Raw genomic sequence first — 27,279 nt, forward strand, 5'->3', positions numbered from 1 at the left:
GGGGGGAGGGGGAGAGGGAGAGAGAGGGAGAGAGAAAAGAAAGAAGAAAGTAGAAACCGGCCATGACCACCACGTGGAGAGAGGAGGGAAGGGGATGGGGTGAGAGGGGGAACAAAGGGGCAAGAGACAAGGGAGAAAAGCAGGAGTAAGAGAGAAAGGAGCGATCAAGCAGCCCCTTTTATAGTAGGTTGGACTACCTTGCTGTTCCCAGGTAACTGTGGGGCCGGGCACACCTGGCTGTAGTCAGGTAACTGTAGGGGTGGAGTCCAGCCAGAATACTGGGAGCTTGGGGCATTGTCTACTTGGCTTGTGGTATCAGGCACCTATGTATGGGTACGTAGTTCACGGTTCTGTCGCTTGTAGAATTTTCTATTGGGTCTTACTCAACCAGAGCACAGACTACCTCTCACTGTCCAACAAAAGCCTAAAGAACACAGAAAGAGGAAAGCTACATAATAATTGAATAAGGTGTCCAGGACCAAAATCCCACACAGTAAACCCAGGTTTCCTTCTGTACCTTTGAATCCTGCTGTACCTAGGGAGGGCCAGAGCAAAGGCAATTAAAAGACCATAAAGCTTTCCTGCTGTTTTGAAGTTGTCTGTATCTAGACTAAGTGTTCACATAATTACCCTGAACTCTTGTTGTCCAGCTTTCTTGCTCAGTCAGGTCTGACAATTTTTGTTTAATTTTTTTTTATAATTAAATATTTTCTTTATTTAATTACATATTTGGGAGTCATCATTTCCACCCCATTCTCTGCACTCCAACTTCTCAAGTGCCCTACACACAGCCTCATATTTATTCAATTATGTACACACACACACACACCTGCTGAGTTCATTTGTGTTACGTATATGTATTTGTGATTAGGGCTGACCATGAAAGGGAGACTCAGTCCAGTGTTTTGTTTTGTTTTGTTTTTCCTTGTTCCTTGTTACACATTGAGGGGCAGGAGCTTTAACACACTTGCTCTGCCTTTTTTTCTAGACTATTAGAAACTTTTCTTGTTTCTTGACATTGTCAGCTACTGGTCCAATGCTGAGTTCCAACAGTTCATATAATTTTATATTTCCTTCTTTATTCATTACATGAGAAGGTAAATAGCTCCATAAGGAGAAAGTTCCTGGCTTAGAAGTTTATGTAGATGTGTAGTTCATTTTTCTTTCCCAGCATTCAAAGCAATGATGTGGATCCCAAGTATCCTACAGAGGTAACCAGTTGTGGGGTAGATCCATTGTTGTTGCCTTTGTTCAGTTTTGCTTCCTTCGGTGTTTTTTCAGTTGTCACTGTCATTTCTACTGACACTCTGCCAAGGTGGGTGGATCAGAAATTCTTCATTTATGCTTATGCTGCTCATATGATGTATGATAGTAGTAGGAATTTTTGGAAATTTTCTGATAGTTTTGCAGAATATTTACAAACTCCTCTTGAACATTCTCTCCTTAGACATGAAACCAGCCATCTTCTCCACAGAGCTGTATTAGTTACTAATTATAGTCAGGGCATTATAGCCTTGCAAATATACTTGTCTAGTTATTTCTGAGCCTCTGTGGTAGAAAGAATTAGAAAAAGTGCTTGCTTACCTTACTGCTTATTAGGTATTTAGGTAAGGTTAATTCAAAACATTATTTCACACTTGTACTTCTAATTCAAAATTTTCACATTCAAGATTAAAATAAAAGAAATGTATTCCACTGTAAGAATCCAAGCTGTGCTTCTTCTTTCTGTAATCAACACTGAGGTGACCTATGAAAATGGTTCCCTATTCCCTTGACCCAGATACCCCTATAAAATCACTCAAATCAAGAACTGCAAATCCTTGTGTTTACTTTAAGAACATCCATGAAACTGCCCCAGCCATCAAGGATATGTATATCTGAAAAGCTACCAAGGGATAGATCCACTGGTAAGACATAAGTCCTCATTGTTAAATAACCTCTCAATGAATGGAAGCACTAAATGTAATACAAACCTTCAACATCTGAGCCTATGGTATTAGGAAAACCATAATACCTACCACAGATTTAAAGGGCTCTGAATAATGTTTTAAAGGTTTCTTGGCAGTTCTTTTTGTTTTGTTTTTTCAATATTTTATTTATTTATTTTTTATTATTATTATCTTTTCTTTTTGTTTATTTGTTTTTCGAGATAGGGTTTCTCTGTGTAGCCCTAGCTGTCCGGAACTCATTCTGTAGACCAGGCTGGCCTCAAACTCAGAAATCTGCTTACCTCTGCCTCCCACGTGCTGGGATTAAAGGCATGCACCACCACTCATTTATTTATTTTAAATTGCAGATTTTATTCCCCTCCCAGTCAACCCTCTGACTGTTCCACATCCCATACCTCCTCATCCCCTCCTCTCCAAGAGGGTGTCCCCACCCCCCACCCCACCTGATCTCTAAACTCCCTGGGGCCTCCAGTCTTGAGGGTTAGATGCATCATCTCTGAATGAACACAGACCTAGAAGTCCTCTCTACTGTATGTGTGTTGGAGGCCTCATATCAGTTGGTGTATGCTCTCTGTTTGGTGGTCCAGTGTCTGAGAGATCTCAGGGATCCAGGTTAATTGAGACTGCTGGTCCTCCTACAGGATCACCCCTCTCCTCAGCTTCTTTCAGCTTTCTCTAATTCAACAACAGGGGTCAGCAGCTTCTGTACATTGGTTGGGTGCAAATATCTGCATCTGACTCTTTCAGCTGCTTGTTGGGCCTTATGGTGTGAGGTCATGCTAGGTCACTTTTTGTGAATGCTCCATAGCCTCAGTAATAGTGTCAGGCCTTGGGGCCTTCCCTTGAGAAGAATGGATTCAGAACATGTGGTTCTTTTTGTTTTTAATGTATACCTACTATTACATCTTGATAACTTGTAACATTTCATTCTGCATGGTTCTGTTGTAAACTAGGTAGATATTTAAGTTCACGTCTTGTAGTTTATTGCTTAGTGATTGATTTCTTTAAATATATTTAAATAATGCTCACTTTATAATTTGGCTAGTTGTTGGCATAGTTCCAAATTTAACTATACCAAAGAATATAAATTTAAAGAACTTTAGTTTTCATAATGTCCCCATCTTTTATTCCATCACTCTCACTGTGGATAACTGTTTTTAATTATTTTTATTTTATATGGATGGTTGTTTTGCCTGCATGTATGTATCAGACGCCCTCTAACTGAAATTGCAAATTGTGAGATGCCGTGCGGGTTCTGGGAACTGAACCTGTGTCCTCTTCAAGAGCAGCCCATGCTCTTAGCTACAGAGCCATCTCTCCAGCCCACATGGATAACATTTTACTTTTTGTAGTGGCATGGCTTTGCATTTTTCATAATATAAACAAATATATCTTTTGTATACTAATTCTAGTAGTGTTCAAGCTAAACACATAAAATAGTTCTAGTTTATGATTCTTCATCTCATTTTTTAGGAAAGCCTGAACTCAGAATAGATCTTTTTTCTCCAATTTCTTTGGACATGTAGTTATTCATAACCTGTAACTGCCAATGTTGCCTGTACTTATTTCACTTTCACTTGTTGGGAACGTATAATTCAAGTAGGAAATTATAATCTGAAGTTGCTAAGATAAAAATAGAAAGGTTTTGGGGAAAATTTTTATAAAATATGTAAACCCTGGTGTACCCTGTCTTTACTAATACCTTTTTCTGTATGTGCACACATGTATATATGTGTGTGTGTGAATGTGGGTTTGTATATGTATGTGTGAGACTTATTACTGCCAAATTCAATAATAGTTAATTGTTGCTGGCTGCTGCTCATCTTTTTCGTTAACATAGCACACCTGGATCTCGAAGTCACAGATCCCATGCCTCTACCTTTCAGTGCTTTCTTGTGCTAGGACAGGAATAGACAGCAGGTCATAGTCGACTGCAGAGAAGCAACTTGGCAAACTTGGTGAACTTAAAATTACAGATGCTCATTAAGTAGCTTGTAGAAATGACAACATGAGAGTCCTATTTTTAAATCTGCTTTTTGTTCTTATTTTAGCATGAGTGTGTCTTTACTTCTAATGTCTGATGGATAATAGGTACCCAGTAATTGTTGAATGAATGCTGTCACGTGGAAGGGATAACTTATATTCTGCTTTAGAAACTAAACATACCTGTTGAATTGTACATAGATAATAGATTAATTCCTTAATAGCAAATAAAGTCCTAGGGAAATGGCTCCCTTATCAAACACTTGCACTGTGAATCAGACAGGCTGAGATAATACCCACTTAAAAAGTGAAACAGGGGAGCACATACCTGTAACTCCAGTGCCATGGACACAGAAACAGGCAGATACCTGGAGGTTGCAGTGCCATGGACACAGAAACAGGCAGATACCTGGAGGTTGCTGGCCAGCCAGTCTAGATGATCAGTAAGTTTCATGTTCAGTTAAAGAACCTGTCTCAAAAACTAAGGTAGAAAGCAATATAGGAAAACAGTCAATATTGCCCTCTGACCCTGTATGCACATGTATCTCCATACACACATGCATATGTCATACACATACACAACTTAAAATTTAAAAAAAGTAAGAATAGAGACCTCTTTTAAGCAGTTGATTGTGTGTGTGCACATATGTAAAGTTCAGAGGACAATTTGTGAGAGTTGATTTTCCCTTTACACCACAGCAACCGCCCTTACCCACAGGGCCACTTTACGAGCCCAAGTCCTGAGATATTTCATCTCAATTTATTTGCCTCTTTCTTTATCATATGCTATTTGTATCTGAAAGGAATGTCAGACATACTAAATGTAATATTTTTGCAGGAGAAATGTTATTAGAGAAAAAGATTGTATTTGTTCAGATCACTTTTAGCAAAAATTAACAGTTTTATTTTAGGCTTGAATTCTACCAATAATGAGTGATTTCTATAGTTACCTGTAACCCGAGCCCTCGGGAGCCTACATCAGAATGATCAAAGGTTCAAGGCCTTCAGTTGCATTAGTTAAAAGTCCATCTTGGACTATCAGTTGCATGAGTTAAAAGTCCATCTTGGACTATCTAAGGCTTTGAAATACGAGCTCTTTTAGTGTGCTGCTCTGTTGCTGTGACAAAACACTAAGCAAAAGCAACTTGACAGAGGAAAGGATTTGTTTGGCTTACCCATGAGAATCCATCCCTCATGGAGGGCAGCCAAAGGCAGGATCTGAAGGCAGAAACCAGAAGGCAGGAACAGAAGCAGAAACCAGTGAGGAATGTTGCTTATTGGCTTGCTTCCTCTGGCTTGCCAAGCTACCCTACAGCCCAGGAACAGCACTGCCTACAGTGAACTGAGCCATTCCCCATCAGTTATTAGTCATGGTAATTTCTCACAGACATGGCTCCAGAGCTGTTCAATCTGGATAATGCTCTCAAAACTCTGCATCATGGCAAGTTGACAGTTGAAGCTAACTGACACAAACAATAAAGAAGTGAGTGAATATTACTGTTGTCAGGAATTTGATTCCACTTGGTTGTATTACATAAAGTAAAAGAAACATGAAGGGGTTTGTAACCCCATAAGAAGAACAATAGCAACCAACCAGACCCCCCAGAGCTCCCAGGGACTAAACCACCAACCAAGAACTACACGTGGAGGGACCCATGGCTCCAGCAGCATGTGTATAGCAGAGGATGGGCTAGTTGGTCATCAATGGGAGGAGAGGCCCTTGGTCCTGGGAAGGCTTGATGCCCCAGTGTTGGGGAATGCCAAGGCTGGGAGGCCGGAGTGGGTGGGTGGGTGGGGAAGGGAGCATCCTCATAGAAGCAGAGCAAGGGGGGATGAGATAGGGGGCTTCCAGGAGGGGGAGAAATGGGAAAGGTGATGACATTTGAAATGTAAATAAAGAAAATATCCAAAAACAATAAATAAAAATCATTTTTTAATATTTTATTTATTTATTTATTTATACTCCAGATTTTATCCTCCCCACCCCAGTCCACAGTCCAACTGTTCCACGTCCCACACCTCCTCCCCACCCCCTGTTTCCATGAAGATGTCCACACCCCATAACCCTCACTTCACCAAACCTCCTCACTCCCTGAGGCCTTCAGTCTCTTGAGGGTTAGGTACATCTTCTCTGACTAAACCCAGACCTGGCAGTCCTCTGCTGTATATGTGTTGGGGGCCTCATATCAGCTGGTATATGCTGTCTGTTTGGTGGTCCAGTGTCTGAGAGATCTCAGGGGTCCAGGTTAATTGAGACTGCTGGTCCTCCTACAGGATCACCCTCCTCCTCAGCTTCTTTCAGCCTTTCCCTAATTCATCAACAGGGGTCAGCTGCTTCTGTCCATTGGTTGAGTGCAAATATCTGCATCTGTCTCTGCTGCTTGTTGGGAGGACAGTCATGATAAATTACTTTAAATTAAAAAACAAAGAAACATGTCTATTTAAGAGCATTTGGAAAATGTAGAAATATTTTTTTAAAAAGATAATTACGCCAGGCGGTGGTACCACATGCCTTTAATCCCAGCACTTGGGAGGCAGAGGCAGGCAGATTAATGAGTTCGAGGCCAGCCTGGTCTACAGAGTGAGTTCCAGGACAGCCAGGGCAACACAGAGAAACCCTGTCTCTAAAGATAATTACAAATCTCCATAATTCCAACAAATGGGAAAAGTACATCACCCATTACTTTGGAGGAAAGCTTATTTAGAAAGCAAATTTAATTCTTTCTGAATTAAAAAACAACTGCACATTTTTAAAGATTTATTTATTATATGTAGATGGTTATTTTGCCTGCATGTATGAATGCACCACATTTGTGCCTGGTACATGCATAGGTCAGAAAAAGGCATTTGATCCCTGGAACTGGAGTTATGGACAGTTGAGAGACATCATGGGAGTACTCAACCCAGACCCTCTGTGAGAACAAGTGCTCTTAATCAACTGAGTGGTCACACTCCAGCCCCCTCTTTCCTAATTTTAATAAGAATTATCTTTTAGATACTCAACTTTCATTTTGTTAGTGGTTGATTTTTAAAGCTGCTTAACTCCTCCTCATTAGTCTGTCTTCTTTAATGTAGTGAATGCCTTGATTCAGCCAACTTATGGGCCAATTGTGTCTATCTCATTGTGTTTTGAACAGGTCAAGAAAATTCAACTGCTAATGTCACAAGGCAGTCCAGAAAAATCATAAATGATAGATGGGAGAGTCAGCTGTGGCGAGATAAGAAGTTTAGCTTAAGAGACCACCTACATTATGGTCACGTCGATCCTGAAAGTATTCCACGGAAATTTACTTTGGAGCATGGAAAGTTTCTCACCCAGCAGTTTAATTCTCAGCCTGCAAAATACATACCACCGGAAGGAAAGCCCCCCAAACTCGATGAATTTCAGAGTGCCCGAAGCCTTGGACATTTTGAAGTAACCATTCTAGGTAGGTGAACTTCTCTTTTATTATTCTTGAATACCATGAATTTAATGTGTCTTCATATTTAAATATAGTTAGAACTTGCTTTTTAAAAAGTATATAAGCAACCTCTCCCATATACAAGTCCAAGGGGGGATTTCTGTTTGGCTCAAACTAAATGAAGGGAGCAGTAATTCTGATATAATAAAGTTCAGATTGTGGGCTTTTCAACACTGACAAATCCTTGGAAAATTGGGGAGATATGAGTGTGGGAACAAACAAAGCTTTTTTTTTTACCCATGATTAAACTGACTACTGTCTGTTGATCTTTGTTTCTATAGTGTCAATGCTAATGGTCCTAACTTTTGTCTAGCAACTGTTTTTTACCATTACCAATACCTGCCCCTTATTTCCTGCTCTCTCACATGTAAATGTGTATGCAGTAAAACATATATAAACATCCACTGACAATGAGAGACTTAATTTTCAGATGGTCTTCACTAGACTGTGGTGCTTGTTCTCCTCAGGTACTTTATCAAACTTAGTTTCATATCCAGGAAACAAGAGTCAAGCCAAGATTTCCCATACGTCACATACAGTAACCATAGAAACAAAGAGTCATAGAGAAACACAGGACTGAATGTTTTTCTTCCTTCAGCACTCTACAGATTGATTGAAACAGATTGACTGTACATCTCAGCTGACTCATATGCTGTTGTCACTTTTTATTAGCTTTGGCTATGAGTCAGCTAAAAGCAAGAATAGGGCAGAAGGAACACAAATTTGTCACACTGCTCACCAGATTGAATCAATGTTAGAAGGGTGCTATTTTTATATAAATGTTATCTTACCTGTTTTCAAGGATGGTTTAGAGGCAAAAGATGAGCCTTTTATAGATTTTAAAAGAAGGGTAAAATGTAAGTATGACTAGATACATAGAGAAAACCAATTTCTCACCATTTGGCAGTAATTTTTCCTGAGTTTTCTGGCATGGAGAAAGGGCATTCTTTTATTTATTTGATTGTGTATTTAATTTTAGAGCTAAAGGAAACTTACATACCTTCAAGTCTCACTCTCGGGCTGAGTACAAAAAAAGTCACAAGTAAAAATCAGGTTTCCTGGGATGGAGAGATGGCTCAGTGGTTAAGAGCACTGTCTTCTCTTCTACAGGTCCTGAGTTCAAATCCCAGCAACCACATGGTGGCTCATGACCATCTGTAATGGTCATTTGATGCAGTCTTCTGTTTTGTCTGAAGACAGCAACAGTATAGCCACATATATGAAATAAATATTCTTTTTGAAAAAAAATCAGGTTTCCTGAATCTCTCAACCACTTTTGTTTCAGAGAAAACAAACATTGAATATTGCAATAGTAGGTTTTTTTAATTCAAACAAAATTCAAGTCTAAATATACCATGTAAAGTTTTTATATAATTAACATAGTTACAAGTGAGTTTTTATCATCAACTAGATTTATTTTCTAAAGATATGAAAATACATCAGAGATAGTTGATTCCTACCTTGTCCTTATATAAATCACTTATAACAATGAGGCATGGCTAAATAAATCCACAAATGAAAATATTTCATCATGTGATTTTACAACCCATAAATTCTGCTCTTTAACGGTTTAATATAATACAGAGATAAAATGTATAGAACTCATCATGCAATTGAGTTTAGTTCCCAGTATGTCAACAGGTTTTCACAGGGCTCAAACTACTTGGTGCATGTTAGGTAGGATCAAACCAGGAAACTAAAAGTAGCAAAATATGTTAAGCCTCTAAACATTTAATAACACATGGTCTTTCTCTCACAGGTTTGAACCATGAGATTGCGATTGATGTTGCATTTCTACCTATGTATTCTCCAGAAGATGTTCAAGCATCTCAAATAGACACATTTTTGTCCTGCATGAATTACAGCTGTGTGTATCCATCAGAAGCACCTGTCAGTGGAAGGTGGCCAGATCCCAAGGCAGTTGCAGGTGACTGCGTTCTTTTTGTTTAGTTTAAAAAAAAAAAACTATAAATGACCCTAACTTTTTCCTAATGGCAAAATTTTTATTTTGCCTTAACTCATTTGATATGTGTACCCCCTAGAACTGAAACTTGACTGTGGCTTTGAAGTAAATTAAATAGCTTGTATCCATTCCAGTGAGACATAAAGATTATATTACAATTGTAATTACTTCATCTGACTGGCAGAGCATGTGCATGGAGTAGTGTAAAGCATCCCTTTAAGCCTTTATCCTTTCCTGCATGATTGCCTTGAATTATAAAAACTTAGTAATGTACTACAGTATAATTGTTTGCTCATAAATGTTTAGTTATTCAAGTGCTACTCATTCCATTCCTTCAGGACTGCTAAGAGTGTATGTGGTACCAACAGTGAAACTCTTCAGCTATTTGTTGCTTCATAAAATACCGACTTTTTCATTCTATATCTCTAAACTTAACTCTGCAATTATAGGTGTCTTGTCTATTCTGTTGTTTCTATTCCTTGTCCAAGTGCTAAAGCTTCTAGTAGTTTTCACTGAGCTCAACAAGATAATCCATTTGAAAGAGCCTTTAAGAAAGCCATCTATTGCAAATTTCTGGTGGGTCCCTCCAAGCCGATGAAGCTCTAGAATCTCTGTTGATTTTTGAGCATGTCTTATGGACTTTCTCTGATGATATAACTTGACATTCCTCATTGTGCAAACTGAGTTTGAGTATCGAATTGTGTGAGATTCATAAATTTTCCATTTAAAGATGATTTGTTAATTAACTTGCAGTATCATGTCCTGTATCACAACTCCTTGGGCTCTCAGTGGTCCTAAATGTCTTATCTAGTTGAAATATTTCTGAACTCATATTCTTCTTTCATATCTTATCTGCCCTATCACATGCTTTCTCGTATATGCATATGTAGCTATTATACAATGGTAGGTCAGAGTTCCCACTTATCTGCTCATTGCTAGTATGAACCTTCTTCCAGACGTCATTAGTATGGTCATATGAGAAATGCCTGGTACCAGTCTGCCAACTAGTTAATATTTGGACATGAAGGACACAAATCACTAAAGGAGAAAAGCAAGGTGGTAACTAAAAGCAAAGTGATTCGTTGTCAGTGGAATAGCACATTTTTATGATACAGCCGTAATAATAATGACAGTGTTAACTCTGTCCTGATCATTATGCCTGGCCTTTCAACTAATCCTCATAGAGACCCTGTCAATGTGAACACTGCTGTCCCCTACTTACAGTGCACTTCAAGTACACTGAAAAATCAGAGTCTCACCAGCATGAATAACAGAGCTAGAATTTGAGCCAGAAAGTTCGCCTGATTCCAAACTTTTCCATTACGTTTACAATTCTAGCATGAGAGATCAAAATAGGCCTGGTGAAATAAAGCAGTGGTTCATGGGATAACACTGGTGTCATCTTTTAAACACTACAAGCTATTTTCTTTTTAAGTGTAAAAGCTATGCACATGAATTATTTAATTTTTTTAACAACTACAGAAAAATCCTGGGTAAAAGTGAAAGTTTCCCTTCAGGTCTTCCCAGGTTCAACCTTTCTTACTTATTTATAACATGTTTTTATACAACAGTATATACTAATTACAATTTTCTATCAAATAAATGCATATAAGTTATATTCTATAGACATAGTTTTATAGTCAACTTTTCCTCCTATAACACACCTTGGGCATTTTTCATATTTGTGTAGAAAGAACTTTTTATTCTTTTCAGAAACAACAAAATAGTCCACTGTGACTGCACAAGAATTTGCTTTAATGGTCCCCTGTTGCAGAGTGGTTAAGACTGGTTCCAACCAGTCAGGTCATGTTGGTTAATATCTTTTACCCCAAAATTCAGAAGGCTAAGGTCCGAGGACCTCAAGAATTTGAGGCCAGCCTGGCTATATAACAAATTTTAGGCCAGACAGTTCTAGAGAGCTTGTCTCAACCAATAGTTTGTTTTCAAATGATTTTTCTGTTGCCAAATAATACTACACCAAGTATGCAGATATGTGTGTGTGTGTGTGTGTATGTGTAGATGTGAAATCTTTGTATAATTATACAACTACATCTGTAACATCAATTCCAAGAAGTCAGTGACTCAAAAGATAAATCTATTGAAAACTGTAGTCAATCTTGTAAAAATTGTCCTCCAAATGACTATATTAATTTATTTGGCACCAAACTAAGGGTGATAATTCACTCATACCCTTGTGAACCCTAGGTATTACTGGGCTTGCTGATATTTTGCCAACCCTTGAGCCAAAAGTAACATATTATTTTACGTTATTCTTCTTAATTATTTTTGATACATTGATTTATTTGTAGGGGACTCATTCCATGGCAAGTAAGTGGAAGCCAAAAGGCAACTTGCAGGAGCCAGGCTCTCCTTCCACCTTTCTGTTCCAGGAGAAAACACAGTGAGCATACTTGAGAGCAAGCACTTTGCCCACTGAGCCATCTCAGTAGCACAATATGTCTTTACTACCTTAAAACTTAAAATTCCTTGTTAGCCAATTGTTTATTTTTTTGTCTTTTTTAGAAACTTCACTTGCTAGCATTTAAAAAAATATTTTCCTATGGAGGTTAATTCATCTTATTATTAACTAGAATTGTCTTTTCATGTCAAAAAAATACCCTTCAATGTATATATTAAAAATACCCGCCAGGTGGTGATGGTGCACACCTTTAATCCCAGCACTTGGGAGGCAGAGGCAGGCGGATTTCTGAGTTCAAGGCCAGCCTGGTCTACAGAGTGAGTTCCAGGACAGCCAGAGTTACACAGAGAAACCCTGTCTCAAAAAAACAAACAAACAAAAAAATACCCTTCATTATATATTAAAATTACTTTTTACCCAGTTTGACATTTATTCCAAGGGAGGCCCACCTTGGTATATAAGTCATTTTACTCTTAAGTAATTAAGTATATCATGATTTGTGGTTCTGCATTTTATGTCATATTCAAAGGTATCACTGATTCCAAAGTATAAAACTACACTATTGACCCAGAGAGATGGCTCATCCGTAAAGTGCTTTCTCTACCAGCATGAGGACTTGAGTTCAGATCACCAGCATCCATGTAAACTATGGGTTTGGTAACAGATGCAGAGACAGGCAGATCCCTGGGTGCTTCGTGGCTGGAGAGTCTTAACCTAATCAGCAAGTAGCAGGCCCCAGTGAGAGAACCTCATTACATAATTGGCTCAAGAGGAATGACACCTAAGGCTGACCTCTGGGTTCTACAGGCACATGCACACATGTGCACATGTACATACATATGCCAATTCATTGTTTTGGAGATATTTTTATAGTCTTCTTTTTCTTCACAAATATATTTTTATTATGATAAAATGCCAGAAACTTAAGCAGTAATTCGCATTTCCTCTTCTTCTCACCTCTTGGTAACTATCCCACATTTTCCATGCACTTGTCTATTATAGATATTTCATTCAAATAAAATCATACAATATTTGCCCTATTATATCTGGCTTGTTTGGCTTAGTACAACATTTTATGGACTCATCTATGTTAGAATATGTATCAATAATATTTCATTTTTTTATGGCTGAATGACTTCTCATTGTATAATATATCACACTTTGTTTATCCATTCATCTGTTAAATTCCTAGAAATTTAGCTTATCTCCAACTTTAGATATTGTAAACAATTCTTTGAATCCATGTTTTTAGTTTTTCAGGTGCATGTAAATACCTAGAAATAGAATTACTAAATTATATAGTATTATCAATTTTTTTACTCATTCACTTTACATCCTGCTCACTCTCCCTCCAAAGTCCTTCCCCCTAACCCTGGCACTTCAAGTCTCTGTGAGGCTAGGTGCATCCTCTCCCACTGAGGCCCGACAAGGCAGCCCAGCTACTAGAACATATCCATTTGCAATAGCCCCCACTACAGTTGTTTAGGACCCACATGAAGACCAAACTGTACATCTGTTACCTATGTGTGGGGAGAACTAGGTCTGGCCTGTGTATGTTCTTTGGTTGGTGGTTCAGACTCTGACAGCCCCCAAGGGTCCGGGTTAGTTGACACTGTTGGTCTTCCTGTGGAGTTCCTATCCCCTTTGTGGGCCCACAGTCCTTCCTCCTATTCTTCCCTAAGAGTCCCCAAGCTCCTTCCACTGTTTGGTTGTGGGTGTCTGTATCTGTCTGAGTCAGTTGCTGGGTGGAGCCTCTCAGAGGACAGCATGATCCTTTCTCCTCTCTGCAAGCATAAGAGTATCATTAATAATGTCAGGGATTGGTGCTTGCCCATGGGATGGGTATCCATCTCTGCTCCATCCCCCTCCCCTGCATTTCCTGTAGATGGATACATTTTGGGTTGAAAGCTTTGTGGGTGGGCTGGAATCCCTATCTCTTCATTGGGGTTCCTACCTGGCTACAGGAGGTGGCTTCTTCAGGCTCTATATCCCCAATGCTGTGAGTCACAGCTAGGGACAACCCCATTGATTCTTGGGTGGCTCCCTATCCCAACTCTCTGTCTCTTCCTGGAGATGCCCCCTACCTCCCCACCCCTGTCAGTTGCAGATTTTAAATGTTATTCTTATGTGTAAGTTTTTGAGGAACAGCCAAACCGTTTTCCATTGCAAGTATATTATTTCCCATATCCAATGAGCCATATACGAAGATTCTAGTTTCTCCACAGCCTTACCAACATTTGTTTACTTCTTATTGTCTTGTTTAGTTTTTAAACAATTACACATTTATTTTTAAATGTTGTGTGCATGAACACATGCACACTCATTACAGCACATGCATCTGTGCCATGGTATTTATGCGGGGGTCAGAGGATGACTTGAATGAGTTAGTTTTCTCCTACTTTGTGAATTCCAGGGATCAAACTCGTGATCAGACTTTCCCCATGTACCCTAATCCTTTGTTGTGTTCTGTGTTGTACAGAGCTGTATGAATGTATAGGAAGTGGTACTCTTGGGAGTTTAGTTCTGCATTTCTCCCTATGACTAACGATTTGAGCATCATTTCATGTACATTTGGGACACATGTATGTTTCTAGAGAACATTCTGTTCAAGTACTTTGCTCATCTCTTAACTTTTAATGGAATAAGTTATCATTAATGCAAATATATATATTTTCGAGACAGGGTTTCTCTGTGTAGCCCTGGCTGTCCTGGAACTCACTCTGTAGACCAGACTGGCCTCGAACTCAGAAATCCACCTGCCTCTGCCTCCCAAGTGCTGGGATTAAAGGCATGTGCCACTGCTGCCCGGCATGACTATATTCTTACAGTTTAAATTTTAATCCATTTAAAATTCATGTGGAGTGTAAAGTAATGATTTAGCATATATTTTACAAATGATTAACCATTTATCACACATCATTTAACAAATCTTGCTAATATGAAATCTTAGTATCATTTTAAACATGAACTTGGATATACATATATATAAACATATATACCCACTTGAAAATATTGTGTTAATGTACCTATTGAACATATCTGTAGTGTAATGCAGATTTTCACATATTTAGAAAAAAAAATGATTCTCTGGGTAGTCAGGGTTTCCCATATTGATTTCAAAGACAAGAATGACTGCACTGCATTATATTGTAGGTTGAATGGTGGTGCAGTTACAAAGCAGCTCTAAGTCACAGTGACTGAGCACAATTACAGCTTCTTTCTTGCTCAAGTGTTGTGCAATCAGTCAGCAACTCCCTTCTCAGGAACCCCGCTTGCTTCCTTCTTGTTGCTAACACAGCAGGAGCAAATGGCTTCTAGAGTTGTGAAGGCAAAGAAAAATGGAGGACAAATTCATTTTTATTTACTTTGGACAAGAAATGATGTATCACTCCAACTCATATTCCCATTTGCCAGAACTGTTAACATGATATCAGTAAACTACAAAGACTAGGATATTTTCTCTTCCCTTGTGACCAAGAATAAGAGGCATTGAGAACACCTGGGGCTTCATTTATCACATCTACTTTATACATGTATTTTCCTAAAATATGTAATTCTAAAAACTTCATGCAAATTTACAAAAGTTCATTTTATATATAAGTAAAATCCTATAGTCTTTTTCCAAAAGACGTCTGTGACATAATTAATATCTTGATTTTATAATAGAAGGGTTTTCTTTAGTAAAAAACTTAATGTGGCTATTTTAATGGCTTCTCTGTGTTACTCACCATTCTAAGAACTTCATATCTACTTCATCTGCAAGACAGTCTATGATATACATACTAGATGTGCAAATTTGAGAGTTACTTGTCATTTACTCAAAGTATAACATAACTAACAAAGTCAGCCAGAGAGAACTCTTCAGGTTTATGTTATAGATGGTATGTAAATCAATATTAAATGTCACTATATGATAGCTTTGCTTTGTTTCAGTTAAAATCAAATATAAAGATCTTAGAAAATTTTCAAAGTATCTGGATTAATGTCCTTCACACTTAAAGAAGTTAATTACATAGTGTTAGCAGTTATTGGTCAAATTCATTGTTTTTTCACAAATTCGATTCATTCATTAGGGTTTTTTTAAATATGTCTAGCAGAAGAGGCTGTTGAGATATTAAAACTTGAGCTTTTATATATCCCATCTAAGGCTCATTTGATTCTCTTTGGTATGTTCTGTGCTTTAATTAAACAAAAAAAAATGAAACAAAAACATAAACAAACGAAGTCCCTGGACTTTAGTACAGTATAACATAAGAAGTGCAAAGCATAGACCTGTGCCATATAAATCACCATGTAACTTTGTTATTTCTCAACGCTTTTATTATTTTGTATTTAAAACTATTGTCACAGAACTGTGTTATCCATTTAGCTTAATAGTAGTTGCCTAGTGTTTTGATAGCTTTCTTAAAATATGAGAGTCAAAAAAAACTGGAAGAAAGCAAAGCAAACTATTTCTCCTAAATTTTTCAAATTGGCTCTGTGCCACAATAATCGTTCATCATGTAACCAGGCCATTTGTAATGCTGCCTTGGACTTTACTTCCTCCTGAAGTCTACCACAAGTGGATGATCATGGTCTTCTGAGACCTTCTCATGCCATGTGGCAAACCCCTGGGTGTGTGTATGGTCGTCTTACACAAGATCATTTAAAGGAACTTGATCCCTTACATATCTCACGTCTCAAGTTCTTGCAATCCTGGATTTTCAGACTATTGCTGGTTCTAACTGCCCTTGCATCACCCATACTTTATATTACATGCTTTTAAGAATAATCTCTGTTGGGAGGCCACCACAGCTATGAGATCGCACGAAACTGGGTAGAACAAAAGCAAGCTCTATGTGTGACATAGAGGTAGCTGTCAGATAGAGCAAAGCCCAATGGCATCAGTGAGGATAAATCCTGCACTGGTCCCTTTAGTCTTGCAAACCCAACCAGGGATGGGAACTGCTCTGCTTAAGGTTGCCAGTCATCTGGTGTGGGAATGGTGGTAGGTAACCAGGCAGTTTCTTTCTTCATGAATATTTGTCCTGATTGTTCTAAATATTTGTCTAAGTTCTGTAATTTGGTATATATTTACTCTGAGAATTTTGCCTAATTATGCTATGCATGCTTAGAAAGACACAGAGATCTGGAATCTCCTGCTATGCCTTTTTCAGTGATATCAATTTTTTCAAAAAGGTTCATGAGAATATACAAAGCTGTGTTCTAAAAAATACACTTTGGAAGAATATCTAGTAACATGCATATTTACCTATAAACATGCATATAAATGAAATCAAAATATATGAGATATATTGATGGTTTGCTTTGTCTTTGTAGATTTTTTTTCAAAATAATAATTAATTTCTTATAAAGATAAAATAACTCATCTTTGTGCTTCTTTAAAACCTAAGATATTTTTTGTGACCTTTAAAATATGTACATTTGCTTTGCATCACACATAAAAAGAAAGAAAACCAAATATTCTTAGAGATGTGTATAAAAATATCAGTAACTATCTATATGCATGTTCTTTGTCTGGAGAAATTTGGTAAATGCATGTGATGAATTAAAAAGTTTAAGGATGCCGTTAATATTGCAAGGGAGACAATCATCAGTTTGTATGGTTCTAAATCCAAGTAAATATTTAACTATTTTACAGTACTTACCATCTGTTTTTGCACTTTTAGGTGATATTGTAAAGGCAGCAGCTGACCTGGATAGAGTCCACATCATCGGTATCTTGGATATCTGTAATTTGGGTAACAATAAAGTGGAAGTCTGTTTGCAGAAAATTTATACTCCAGAATAGGCTTCTTACAGATTAGTAGATGGAATAATTACAGGTTATATATAATATACTGCTTTAGAAATAATTTATTATTTTCCGTTTCTTTTTTTCATCAGAATATTACATGACCTTGAAAGTTAAGTGGTTTTCAGTTCATCTTGTTTTTGGCACTCTCACTTCATATTAGATTCATTATTAAAAAAAAAGTCATCAAGTCAATTTTATGTGTCAAAAATTACTTCACTTGTATGTGACTATTATCTTAACAATTTATGTTATATAGTTCCTTTTGCAGAGTCTACTTTTATTCCAACGTCTCAGTAGAAGGCATCTTGGCTTACACTATTTAACAACTTTCTGCTTTTAGTCACATACGTTGATGAATCTTGCACTGAGAATTCAAAGACTAAGTTATCAGTCTCCTAAAGTGAGCACCTACATTTCTTGTAAGCAAGGTAGTTCCTGTTATGTCCACACACATGGGTTTTAATGATCCAATTGCCCGTAGTCTCTGCATTTGCTATTAAGTGAATATGCTGAGCTGTCATAAAAAAAATTTTCAACCCTTTATTGTGCTTTCCAATGCTTTCAAGTTTTAAGTGTTTTGACCAGTGTGTAATGTTAAATTCGAAGGCTTCAATATATTTGCATTCTTACTGTGTTTGTTGGTAATTTCAGTATATGTAATGTGATTTTAGACTGTGAAATTTTATCTTGCATTAATATCTGAAATGCTTGTATTAAAAGTAAAGAAAAGTAACTAAGGGAATCTACTTCAGTCTGGTTCTCTACTTACTGTACTAAGTTTCGAAGGTAAATGGGCACTCTACATTTGTAAAGACCTGTGTCTGACACCCAAGTGGCTAGCTAAATGAACCAAAACAATTATCAAGATGAATCTGATTATACTTGAGGTATAAGAAAATAGATGAGGAAACAAGACTTACTGATAATCGTATAATTTTGTGATGTCAGTTTTAATGTGGTGGGCAGCCTAAAAACTTAAAGGCATAGTGTATTTTGTTTATAAAGGTGTTCGGGTTTCTTTGTACCTGTATTAAATGGTTAATTAAAACTGTGAATTTTTGTGTTACTAGTTTCAGAGTGCTATTAAATATGATAAAATGCAGTAACTCTTTTGGTCTCCTGTCTCATTTTGTAACATAGTTCATGTGTGTCCTCTATATTGAAAGACTATATATGTAATTGAAAGTGATCCAAGATGATTTTCACATGCAGGGTTGAATACTGTTGTTTTGGGGGTTTTGGGTTAACTTAATTACAATTTTAAAAGGGCAATTTGATCTTAGAACCACATCCATAATGGGAAAATGTCTGTCTCTGTCTCTCTCTGTGTCTCTTTTTTGTTTCTCTGTTTCTCCATCCCTGTCCCTGTCCCTGTCCCCACCTCTCTCTGTATGTGTGTGTAAGTGTGTGTGTGTGTGTGTGAGTGTGTGTCTGAGAGAGAAAGAGAGAGAGAGAGAGAGAGAGAGAGAGAGAGAGAGAGAGATAGGGAGGGAGGGAGGGAGAGAGAAAGAGAATAAGGAGCTTTAAAACCAGCCAGTACTCTGTTCCTAAGTCCCTTGTGTGATCTTGGGGAAATCTAGTTAAACAGATTGACCTCAGTTTCCTTATTTGTAACATTTGCAAACTAATGGGCCCATCAAATTGAGTCCTTTGATTGTTAGTATGATTATTAGAATACTGATAATGTCTTTGAGTTATATCCGTATGTTTCTGAAAGGGTGGCTTTCTGTTAAGAACATCTTATGACCTTTATTAAAATACCAGGTATAATAGCTCACTATCATGAAAATTAAACATTAAAGTCTTTTAATACCACCTGTTTTTATTGCAATGTATACACATACATACATACACACACATATATACATACATAGTTTTGGTAAAAATTGTAAATTTTAGTAATGTCCACCCCCACGATCCACATTTATCCTTTATACTGCTTTTGCTGCAGCCTTCTTTCTTTCTAAGAAGTCTCACGGGGCAGTGGTGGTGCACGCCTTTAATCCCAGCATTTGGGAGGCAGAGGCAGGCTGATTTCTGAGTTCAAGGCCAGCCTGGTCTACAGAGTGAGTTCCAGGACAGCCAGGGCTATACAGAGAAACACTGTCATGAAAAAAAAAAAAAGAAAGAAAGAAAGAAAGAAAGAAAGAAAGAAAGAAAGAAAGAAAGAAAGAAAGAAAGGAAGAGAGAAAGAAAAAGAAAAAGAAATAGAAAAAAGGCACCCCTCAACTCTCATGCCTTATTTTAGATGTGACACTGAATTCAAATTGCTCAAGTGAACATGAATGGAGGCGATTTACTAGAATATGCACTCCTTTTTTAGTACCCTTCAAGCACAGTGGGGTAGAACCTCATGTTCTGCCCTCTTGATGGAATATTGGCAACCTAAGTAGTCTTTCTTCAGAGAAATGTAACCTAAAAGTTTAGTGACATTGTCCTCTGGACAGCAAGCAGCAATGCCATGAGATGCTGCGGGAGATCTGTAGGCTTGAAGGCACATGATAGTGTGACTTTCCCAGAAGCAAAGCGTGGGTTGAAAGTAGTGTTTTAAGATAATCAAAATCAATCTTCTATCATATTTTGCTAGTTTGTCATGAGTTTAAAAGATTTTTATGAGTCTTCCTGGTTGAAAAGTTCAAATTAACTTTCTGGAAAGTTATTATGCTGCATGTTGAATGCTGATGTTAAATTTATCACTAGTAATTGGTCATCAGAAAATTAGTTTGGGACAGTAACACAGTAACAGTAATAGTTTTTCAGACTTATCATTTTCTTTGTCTTTACATCAAAATGGTAGTACTCAAAGAGAATTTATGAACAGCTTGTGTTTACATAGGACATAAGACCTGAAACCTTGATATTTTTTCAGTTCTGTTGTAGCTATTCATAATTTTATTATTTCATGAAAAGCATTAATAATTATAAAGAAAAGACAAAAAAATAAGATGAAGGACTTTCATGACTCCTGTTCCTTCTTACTGTTGGGCTATTCCCTGCATTCCCCCAGTCTTCCTGACTCCTTGCTTAGGACTTTGGACTGCCATTGTAATTGGTTTCCTTTTGACCTGGTAGCTTTCTGCTTCCTCCAATAGCCTGATACCTGTTTGTATAGATTGCTAACTCTTGGCCCCATGAGACTCCTGATAGTTGTTTGCCTTGTTGTATGCTCATCTATTCCTTCTGCAGCCTTCAGCACACACTGTAATCTCCCCATCCCGGCAAGTTGCGCAGACCCTTTGACCTTCTAGCAACTGCTGCCAGTATCTACTGTAGTCCCACTTTAAAACTGTGAAACAAGAAGGCAGTGGAATAAAATTGCTATACCTTTGTGGTGGGGGGAATGTGAAATGATTTCTGTGTTTAAAAGGCTTGAAGAGACCTTTCCAGAGTATAAAACCTGAAGAGAAATAATGGAACCCAGCAGCCTGTAGATAACAATGAACAAATATTTGGTTGTCTACTGTGGGCAAGGAGCTCAAAGAGATTGTGAACTACTGAAGTATGTTTACTTGCAATGAATAAACGAGGTAATAGAAGCTATTCCTTGGGGAACCTCCTTAGAAAATAACTCACAAAGACAATTGGAGAGGAAACAGTAGTAAACTCCTTTTTACTAGGGGCATAGCAATTAAAAGTAGGGATTTGAACTTATTCCCAGCTCAACTGGCTGATAGCATATTTCAGCAGGGCTTGGAAAACCAGTTTTGTGTTTTAAATATTCTGAGAGAGGTGACTTTCAGCCTTGTCACGTGGGATTCCCAAGAGTCCTGTTCCTCATTCCAATCCACTCCGTGTTTATGAAAGTGCATTAGCTGGAACAGAAGAAAAAAATTCACTGCAGGAAGTCATCCAATCCTGATAAACTGATTTGTAGAATAAAATTGATAGTGTTGCTTTTTATTACTAATTTAGTCTGGCTAAGGTGTGTGTGTGTTTGTGTTCAGTTGGAGGAGGTACCAGCAGAAGGGAATGTAGATAAAGTGAAAAGGAGCCGATGTATTCAGAGCTTATGTTGCTACAGGTGAGATCAGTTACCTGCCTGCAACTGAAATTTCAAACTTCTGTTTAGAAGGGACATGAGTGGACAATGGTGACTGATAGTTGGAAATATCTGCAGACATCTTAAGTTTTATGAACAAATAAATGAGCAATGAATCGGAAGACGAAGTCCAGTTTTCTTCAGCTCCTGGTAATTTTTACCTTTTTACTGCAAAGTACAGCATCATTTTCAATGAACGCCTATGTGACTGTGACTTACTTCAATGCAAGCAGCAACTACACGGAGACAGAAACGTGTGAGTGTGGTGTCTATGGGTTAGCCTCACCAGTGGCTAATGCTATGGGAGTGGTGGGCATCCCTAAGAGCAGTAACTATAAAGCCTGTGACTACAACACTGAGTTTACCAACACCGATAAGCCTTGGATTGCACTGATAGAAAGAGGAAATTGCACATTTTCTGAAAAAATTCAAACAGCAAGTAGAAGTCATGCGGATGCTGTTGTGATTTACAATTCTCCAGAGACGGGCAACCAGACAATACAAATGGCAAATTTTGGTAAGTAATGATTGATTCCCAAAGAGAATTAATGTTTTGTTTGACGTAAAATTGTATTCCAATCTAGCGTCACTGTATGATCTGGCAAAGAATTTAAGTCTTATAATTTTACCTTAAGTTGGCTTGCCTGGCACTTCTCCCAATTATTTGATTCTTAGTCAGTATTTTTAATTTGCCCCAAGGACAAACAACTAATGAAGTGATTCCTGCTTTTGGGTTTGCATAGTTTTATTAGCTTCTTCAACATGCATTATATAGAACCTTTTAAATATCCTGCACGTTTACCTCCATCCACATCAAAATAGCATTTTCATTTTGGTGTTATTTTACATTTCTCAGTTTGATTCATTGTCTCCTGAAAGTTACTTTCATGAAACTGGAAAACTGATCCATTAGTGCTCTTAGACAACAGCAAATCGTAAGCTAGTGAGACTTAGAGGAAGGGGAATCTGCTTGGGCTGTACGCAGGAAGGTTTGGGTCTGTCTGAGGGAAGAAGACATACAAATGACTCTAGAAGAAACGTTACCTGTTTAAAAGCCCACAGGAGAAGATTTCATATCAAAACGAAAGATTTCCCTTGGAAAAGTTTCCTAATGAGGTCTTTGGTAAACTAAATCATCTATCTACCTCATTAACTGGGCAAGGGAAGTTGGTTCAGAGAAGTCTTGTTTTCATTTTGGAAAAAAAAAAAAGGAATGCCGCTTTAAAAGTAAATGAAGAGCTTGTAAGCAAATGTATCCAGTATTTTGGTGTTTGCCACGCAAACCGATTTAAACAGACTTCGGAAGCAGAAGAAGAAAACAACCAAGCCTGGGTTAGTCATAGAAATGCCTGTGACATGGCAGCTTGCTGACTGGAAGTGAAGCTGCTGCTTTCTCTGGCTATGGAGAAATCGGATGCAGAGGTCTTTCATCAGTACCAAGTTATTTAAAACACAGCAACACTCTACTTTGCTGCTTTTTAAAATATGCCCTGGGCATTGCTAGGGTTTCAGGCGAGCACATTTCATTTTCAAGCTAAAATGATTTTTATTAGCCTTCTGTGACCATTCTTAATATGGACCAGTCCTTTGATTCTTATAGAAATCAATTCATACGATTTTCTGGTGATTGGAGATTAAAATTAGTCTGAAAAACAAAATAAAAAACAAGCAAAACACGGCTTCCTTTTCATTTAAGCTTAGAAATCCTGGGTGCTCTGGGTTTCTTTGGCCATACACAGCCATATTCTGCTTATCGATGCTCCTGTATTTGTAAAATACAGTGTCGAATTACATAGTAGACCTGTTCTCAAGCTTTTCTTTGCAAGTGGCTGGTAGGGATGAACACTGTATGAAATATGAGTGCCCCATTGCTGAATTTAAAATATTTACTGAGGGTCACTAACTGTAAATCTCTTTAAAAGGCATGTGAACCACCGTGTGAATATGGGGCTCTGGACAGACATTTTAACAGGAAGCAGTTATACTTCTATGACCAGCAACATTTTCTTAAAGGTCCATCATTAGCCTTGTTTTGAAATTAAGAAATTATCCAAGTAACATACATGATACACAACTGATATCAGAATTGCTTGGGAGGCTGAGGCTGAAGAACAGAAAATTTGAAGACATTGTAGGAAACATAGTGAGAGGCCCACCTCAAAACATATACTAAATAAAATAAGCACACTGAAAAAAAAGATAGTCTAGAGGCCAGGGGCACTGATACATGGTTACAATTCCAGCACGTGTAAGGCTGAGGCAGAAGGATCCTAAGTTCAAAGCCAGCATGAACGACAAAGTGAGCTCCTGTCTCCAAAATGAAGGACAGGAAAGAGGAGCAAGGACAGGGAGAAGAGATGACAGTGAGAAGGAGTGAGGAATAGAGTAAGTAACTAGAAAAAACATCAATGAATTAAGTGAGGCAGATAGAGAAAAAATGCTACAGTTAGATATGAGTTGGAAGTTCTGGATTTCTGTTTATTGCACAGTGGGACTTTAGATAATAAGATACTGTAAGCTATATGAAAAGCAAAAAAAAAAAAAAAGGAGGAGGGACCTTTGTAAGGTTTCACCATAAGGAAATGCTCAATGTTTGAGAAGTTAGAGATTTACCTATATATCATAAATCACCATATTAATATGTCCAACTTTTATGCTTTTATATCAACTTAAATAGCAAAGATAGCAAAATCATGACTGTAACATTTACTGGCACATAACAACACATCTTTATTTCTTTCAACAAATATGCTTTAGTGATGAATGTCAACTGTAAATGATTAAACCTGTAGCTTCAGTTTTTCCCTTACTAGCATTATCACTACTAACTAGTCCAGCTCTGGGTTCCTTCCCTCCTGGAAATGGCCCTCACATAGGAACTGTTTGTGATGCACTTGGTAAATATAGCCCAGAGGAAAAGTGACTTACTACTTGCTGCCTTTTCCTTCGTGTTTTTTTCTATTTCCTTTGCCATAAAGTAGGAAGAAACTATTTACCTGCCCATAAAAGCATATGGGTTGACTTTCCACCACCGTGGGCTTTGTCCAAGCTGGAGACTACCATTTTATAAAATCAGTCTAGGCTTGGTGACCTGTAAACCGTACCACTCACTCCTTTCTGGTTCCTCCTTCCTTTCCTTCAGCCCGTTTCCCCCTAGGCCTGACGAGCTCTTGCTCTTAAATGCTATATGGGAGGGTCTCAGGGAGGGAAAGAAAGGGAGAAATTGTGTAATTGTATTATAATCTTAAAATTAAAACTAAAAAGGCCTGTAATTAACAATGTTTTTCAATTGGTGCAGCCATAAACAAACTCATGCTGTTAGAAAACACAGGATGTTTCAGTAAGACTAGGCATACTTTTCGGGAGCAAGACATTGACCAACCATCTAATCTGGTTTGAAATTATGTCAATTCCCAGGACGTTGGACTTTCAGAGCTAAAACCAGGGAGCTCCTGGGCAAACCAAGAAGTATTGACTCTGATAGCTGGGTTTATTTTGGATTTGTATGCTATCAAAAAATCAGGAAAAGCCTTTGATGGTTTCTAAGTAAATTCTTCTTTTATAAATGGCAAAGAGCAGTCAGAGGCTAAAACCATCATTCATGAAAAAGCAATAGCTATTCATATTAGCTAGATAGGGGGATACTTGATCATTTTTGTGGCTTTGACACTGTTCACATTATGTCTGTATTCATACATGATCACAATTGATTGTTTCTGCCTTGATGAACCATGGTCATAGAATGTCCTTCTCTGTTGCTAATACTCTATAAAAATAATTTATCTTCAACTTGAAAAAGCAAGGCCAAACTGCTACTACCTACCATTCAAGTTGTGGACAATAAGGGGCACTTATTTCTTTCCCAATGACAATTCATTTTATGCATGTCTATACAGTTGTGTAAATACATTCTATGTCCCCAGTGTCCTTGTACATTTCTGTGCCTCCATGACCAATAGAGGCTGCCACCAAGGATGCAATAAACCTATAGGATTTTACTCCACTCCTTGCTCATCATAGTTTTGTGATATATGAACCAAACATCCTTATTCTTGTGCCCTGGCTATTTATGGCCTTTGCCTGGCTTTTTTCTATAAGCGCTAGTTACAGCTAGAAGAAAGAGCTACATTATTATTATTATCATTATGATGATGATGATTGTACTTCCTCATCCTTGGAGAGAAATGTCTAATGTTGTCTTCCAAGTCACTGTGTGTTTAACTTGGCATTTTTTAATTTTATTTTAAACACCTTGAGAATGTCATACACGAGTGCTGAATTCACACCATCTTTGTCCCCTAACTCCTTCCATGTCTTCTCCACCTATTTCCTCTCAACTTTATGGCCCCTTCTTCTATTATAATTTTTATCCATCTAAATACACATGCATATAAAACACAATCTGCTGGGTCCATTTACTGTGCTCATAAATATTCGAGTTTAGGGATGACCAATTGTGATGGGATAACTTATCAAGGAGCTCATCCCTGGAAGACTGATTTTCCCTTTCTTGGTAGCAATTAATTGTCTATAACTCTTGATCTTGGGAGATCAAGCCTTGTGAGATTTTAATCACCTATGTTGGTACATAGTTGGTATTGCCATTGTACAGGTTTTGCTTAGGTAACCATACTATTTTCTCATGTGTAACTTCTTGTTATCAATGGAAGACATTTTCATGACATTAGAAATAGGGTTACCTAGCCAGTGAGTAAGGGCACACCTTTGTTTTAACATTTTTTTTCAAGATTACAATATAATTACAAATTTTCTCCCTTTCCTTTCCTCTCATCAAAACCTCCCAAGGAGGGTAACTTCTTGTTCTCTTACAAATTCTTGCCCTCATTTGTTTACTAAGTATTTGTGTGTGTGTGTGTGTGTTTGTGTGTGTGTGTGTGTGTGTGTGTGTGTGAGAGAGAGAGAGAGAGAGAGAGAGAGAGAGAGTGTGAGTGTATGTACATATGCATATATTCCTTACTATCCCCTGCTCAGTCTGTATAACATCATTTTGTATGTATGTTTTCAGGGCTGACCATTTGGTATTAGACAACCAATTGGTGGGCACAACTTTTTAAAATTAAATTAAAAAATTGTTTTGTGTTTATTGTGTGTGTGTATACTACCATCTGGCAGGTATGAAATGTAGTTCCGCATAGTTTTGAGTTGCATTTCTCTGATGATTAGAGATTTTGAGCATTTCCTATATGTCTGTTGGCTATTTATATATCTTCTTTTTAGAAATACTGTTCACTTCTATTACCAATTTTAACAGGGTAATTTATTGTTTGTTTATTTAACTCCACATTCTGAATATTAGCCCCTGATTCAAGTTGTGACTTTCAAATAGTATATTTCACTCTTTAAACCAAACAAGCCCTCTACATACCTCCTCTCCCCTTTGTTGAGAATCACACATAAACCAGGCTAGCCTTGAACTCACTATGCAACAAAGGTTGACCTTGAACTCCTGATTGCCCATGTGTGTGTAAATTAAAGGACCATTGTAGGAGTGGGTTCCCTCCTCCCTCCATGTAGTTTCCTGGGATTAAACTCAGGTTATTAGGCTTGGCTGCAGGTACCTTTACCGACGGAACCATCTTCCCATCCCACCACTTCTAACGATTTTTTCCAATCACCCCAAAGACAGACACAAAATTCTTTCCCAGAT

The 27,279-nt window shown here is 37.7% G+C and overlaps 2 protein-coding genes across 3 annotated transcripts in view; both read left to right on the forward strand.

Moving 5' to 3' along the window:
* Radx (RPA1 related single stranded DNA binding protein, X-linked) overlaps positions 1 to 18,678 on the forward strand; it is a 77,601-nt gene extending 58,923 nt beyond the window's left edge. For both annotated transcript variants that reach the window (XM_031376279.1, XM_031376280.1), the window contains 3 exons: positions 7,070 to 7,360; positions 9,153 to 9,320; positions 17,445 to 18,678. In XM_031376279.1, coding sequence (XP_031232139.1) covers positions 7,070 to 7,360; positions 9,153 to 9,320; positions 17,445 to 17,566 — 581 coding nt within the window. In that variant the 3' untranslated portion in view covers positions 17,567 to 18,678. The remainder of the gene's footprint in view (positions 1 to 7,069; positions 7,361 to 9,152; positions 9,321 to 17,444) is intronic.
* A 3,044-nt stretch (positions 18,679 to 21,722) lies between these two features.
* Positions 21,723 to 27,279, forward strand: part of Rnf128 (ring finger protein 128) — a 115,239-nt gene continuing 109,682 nt past the window's right edge. Inside the window, exon 1 of the mRNA XM_031368613.1 lies at positions 21,723 to 22,128. Coding sequence (XP_031224473.1) covers positions 21,723 to 22,128 — 406 coding nt within the window. The remainder of the gene's footprint in view (positions 22,129 to 27,279) is intronic.

The sequence above is a fragment of the Mastomys coucha genome, chromosome X (assembly GCF_008632895.1).
Source record: "Mastomys coucha isolate ucsf_1 chromosome X, UCSF_Mcou_1, whole genome shotgun sequence".
NCBI lineage: Eukaryota > Metazoa > Chordata > Mammalia > Rodentia > Muridae > Mastomys > Mastomys coucha.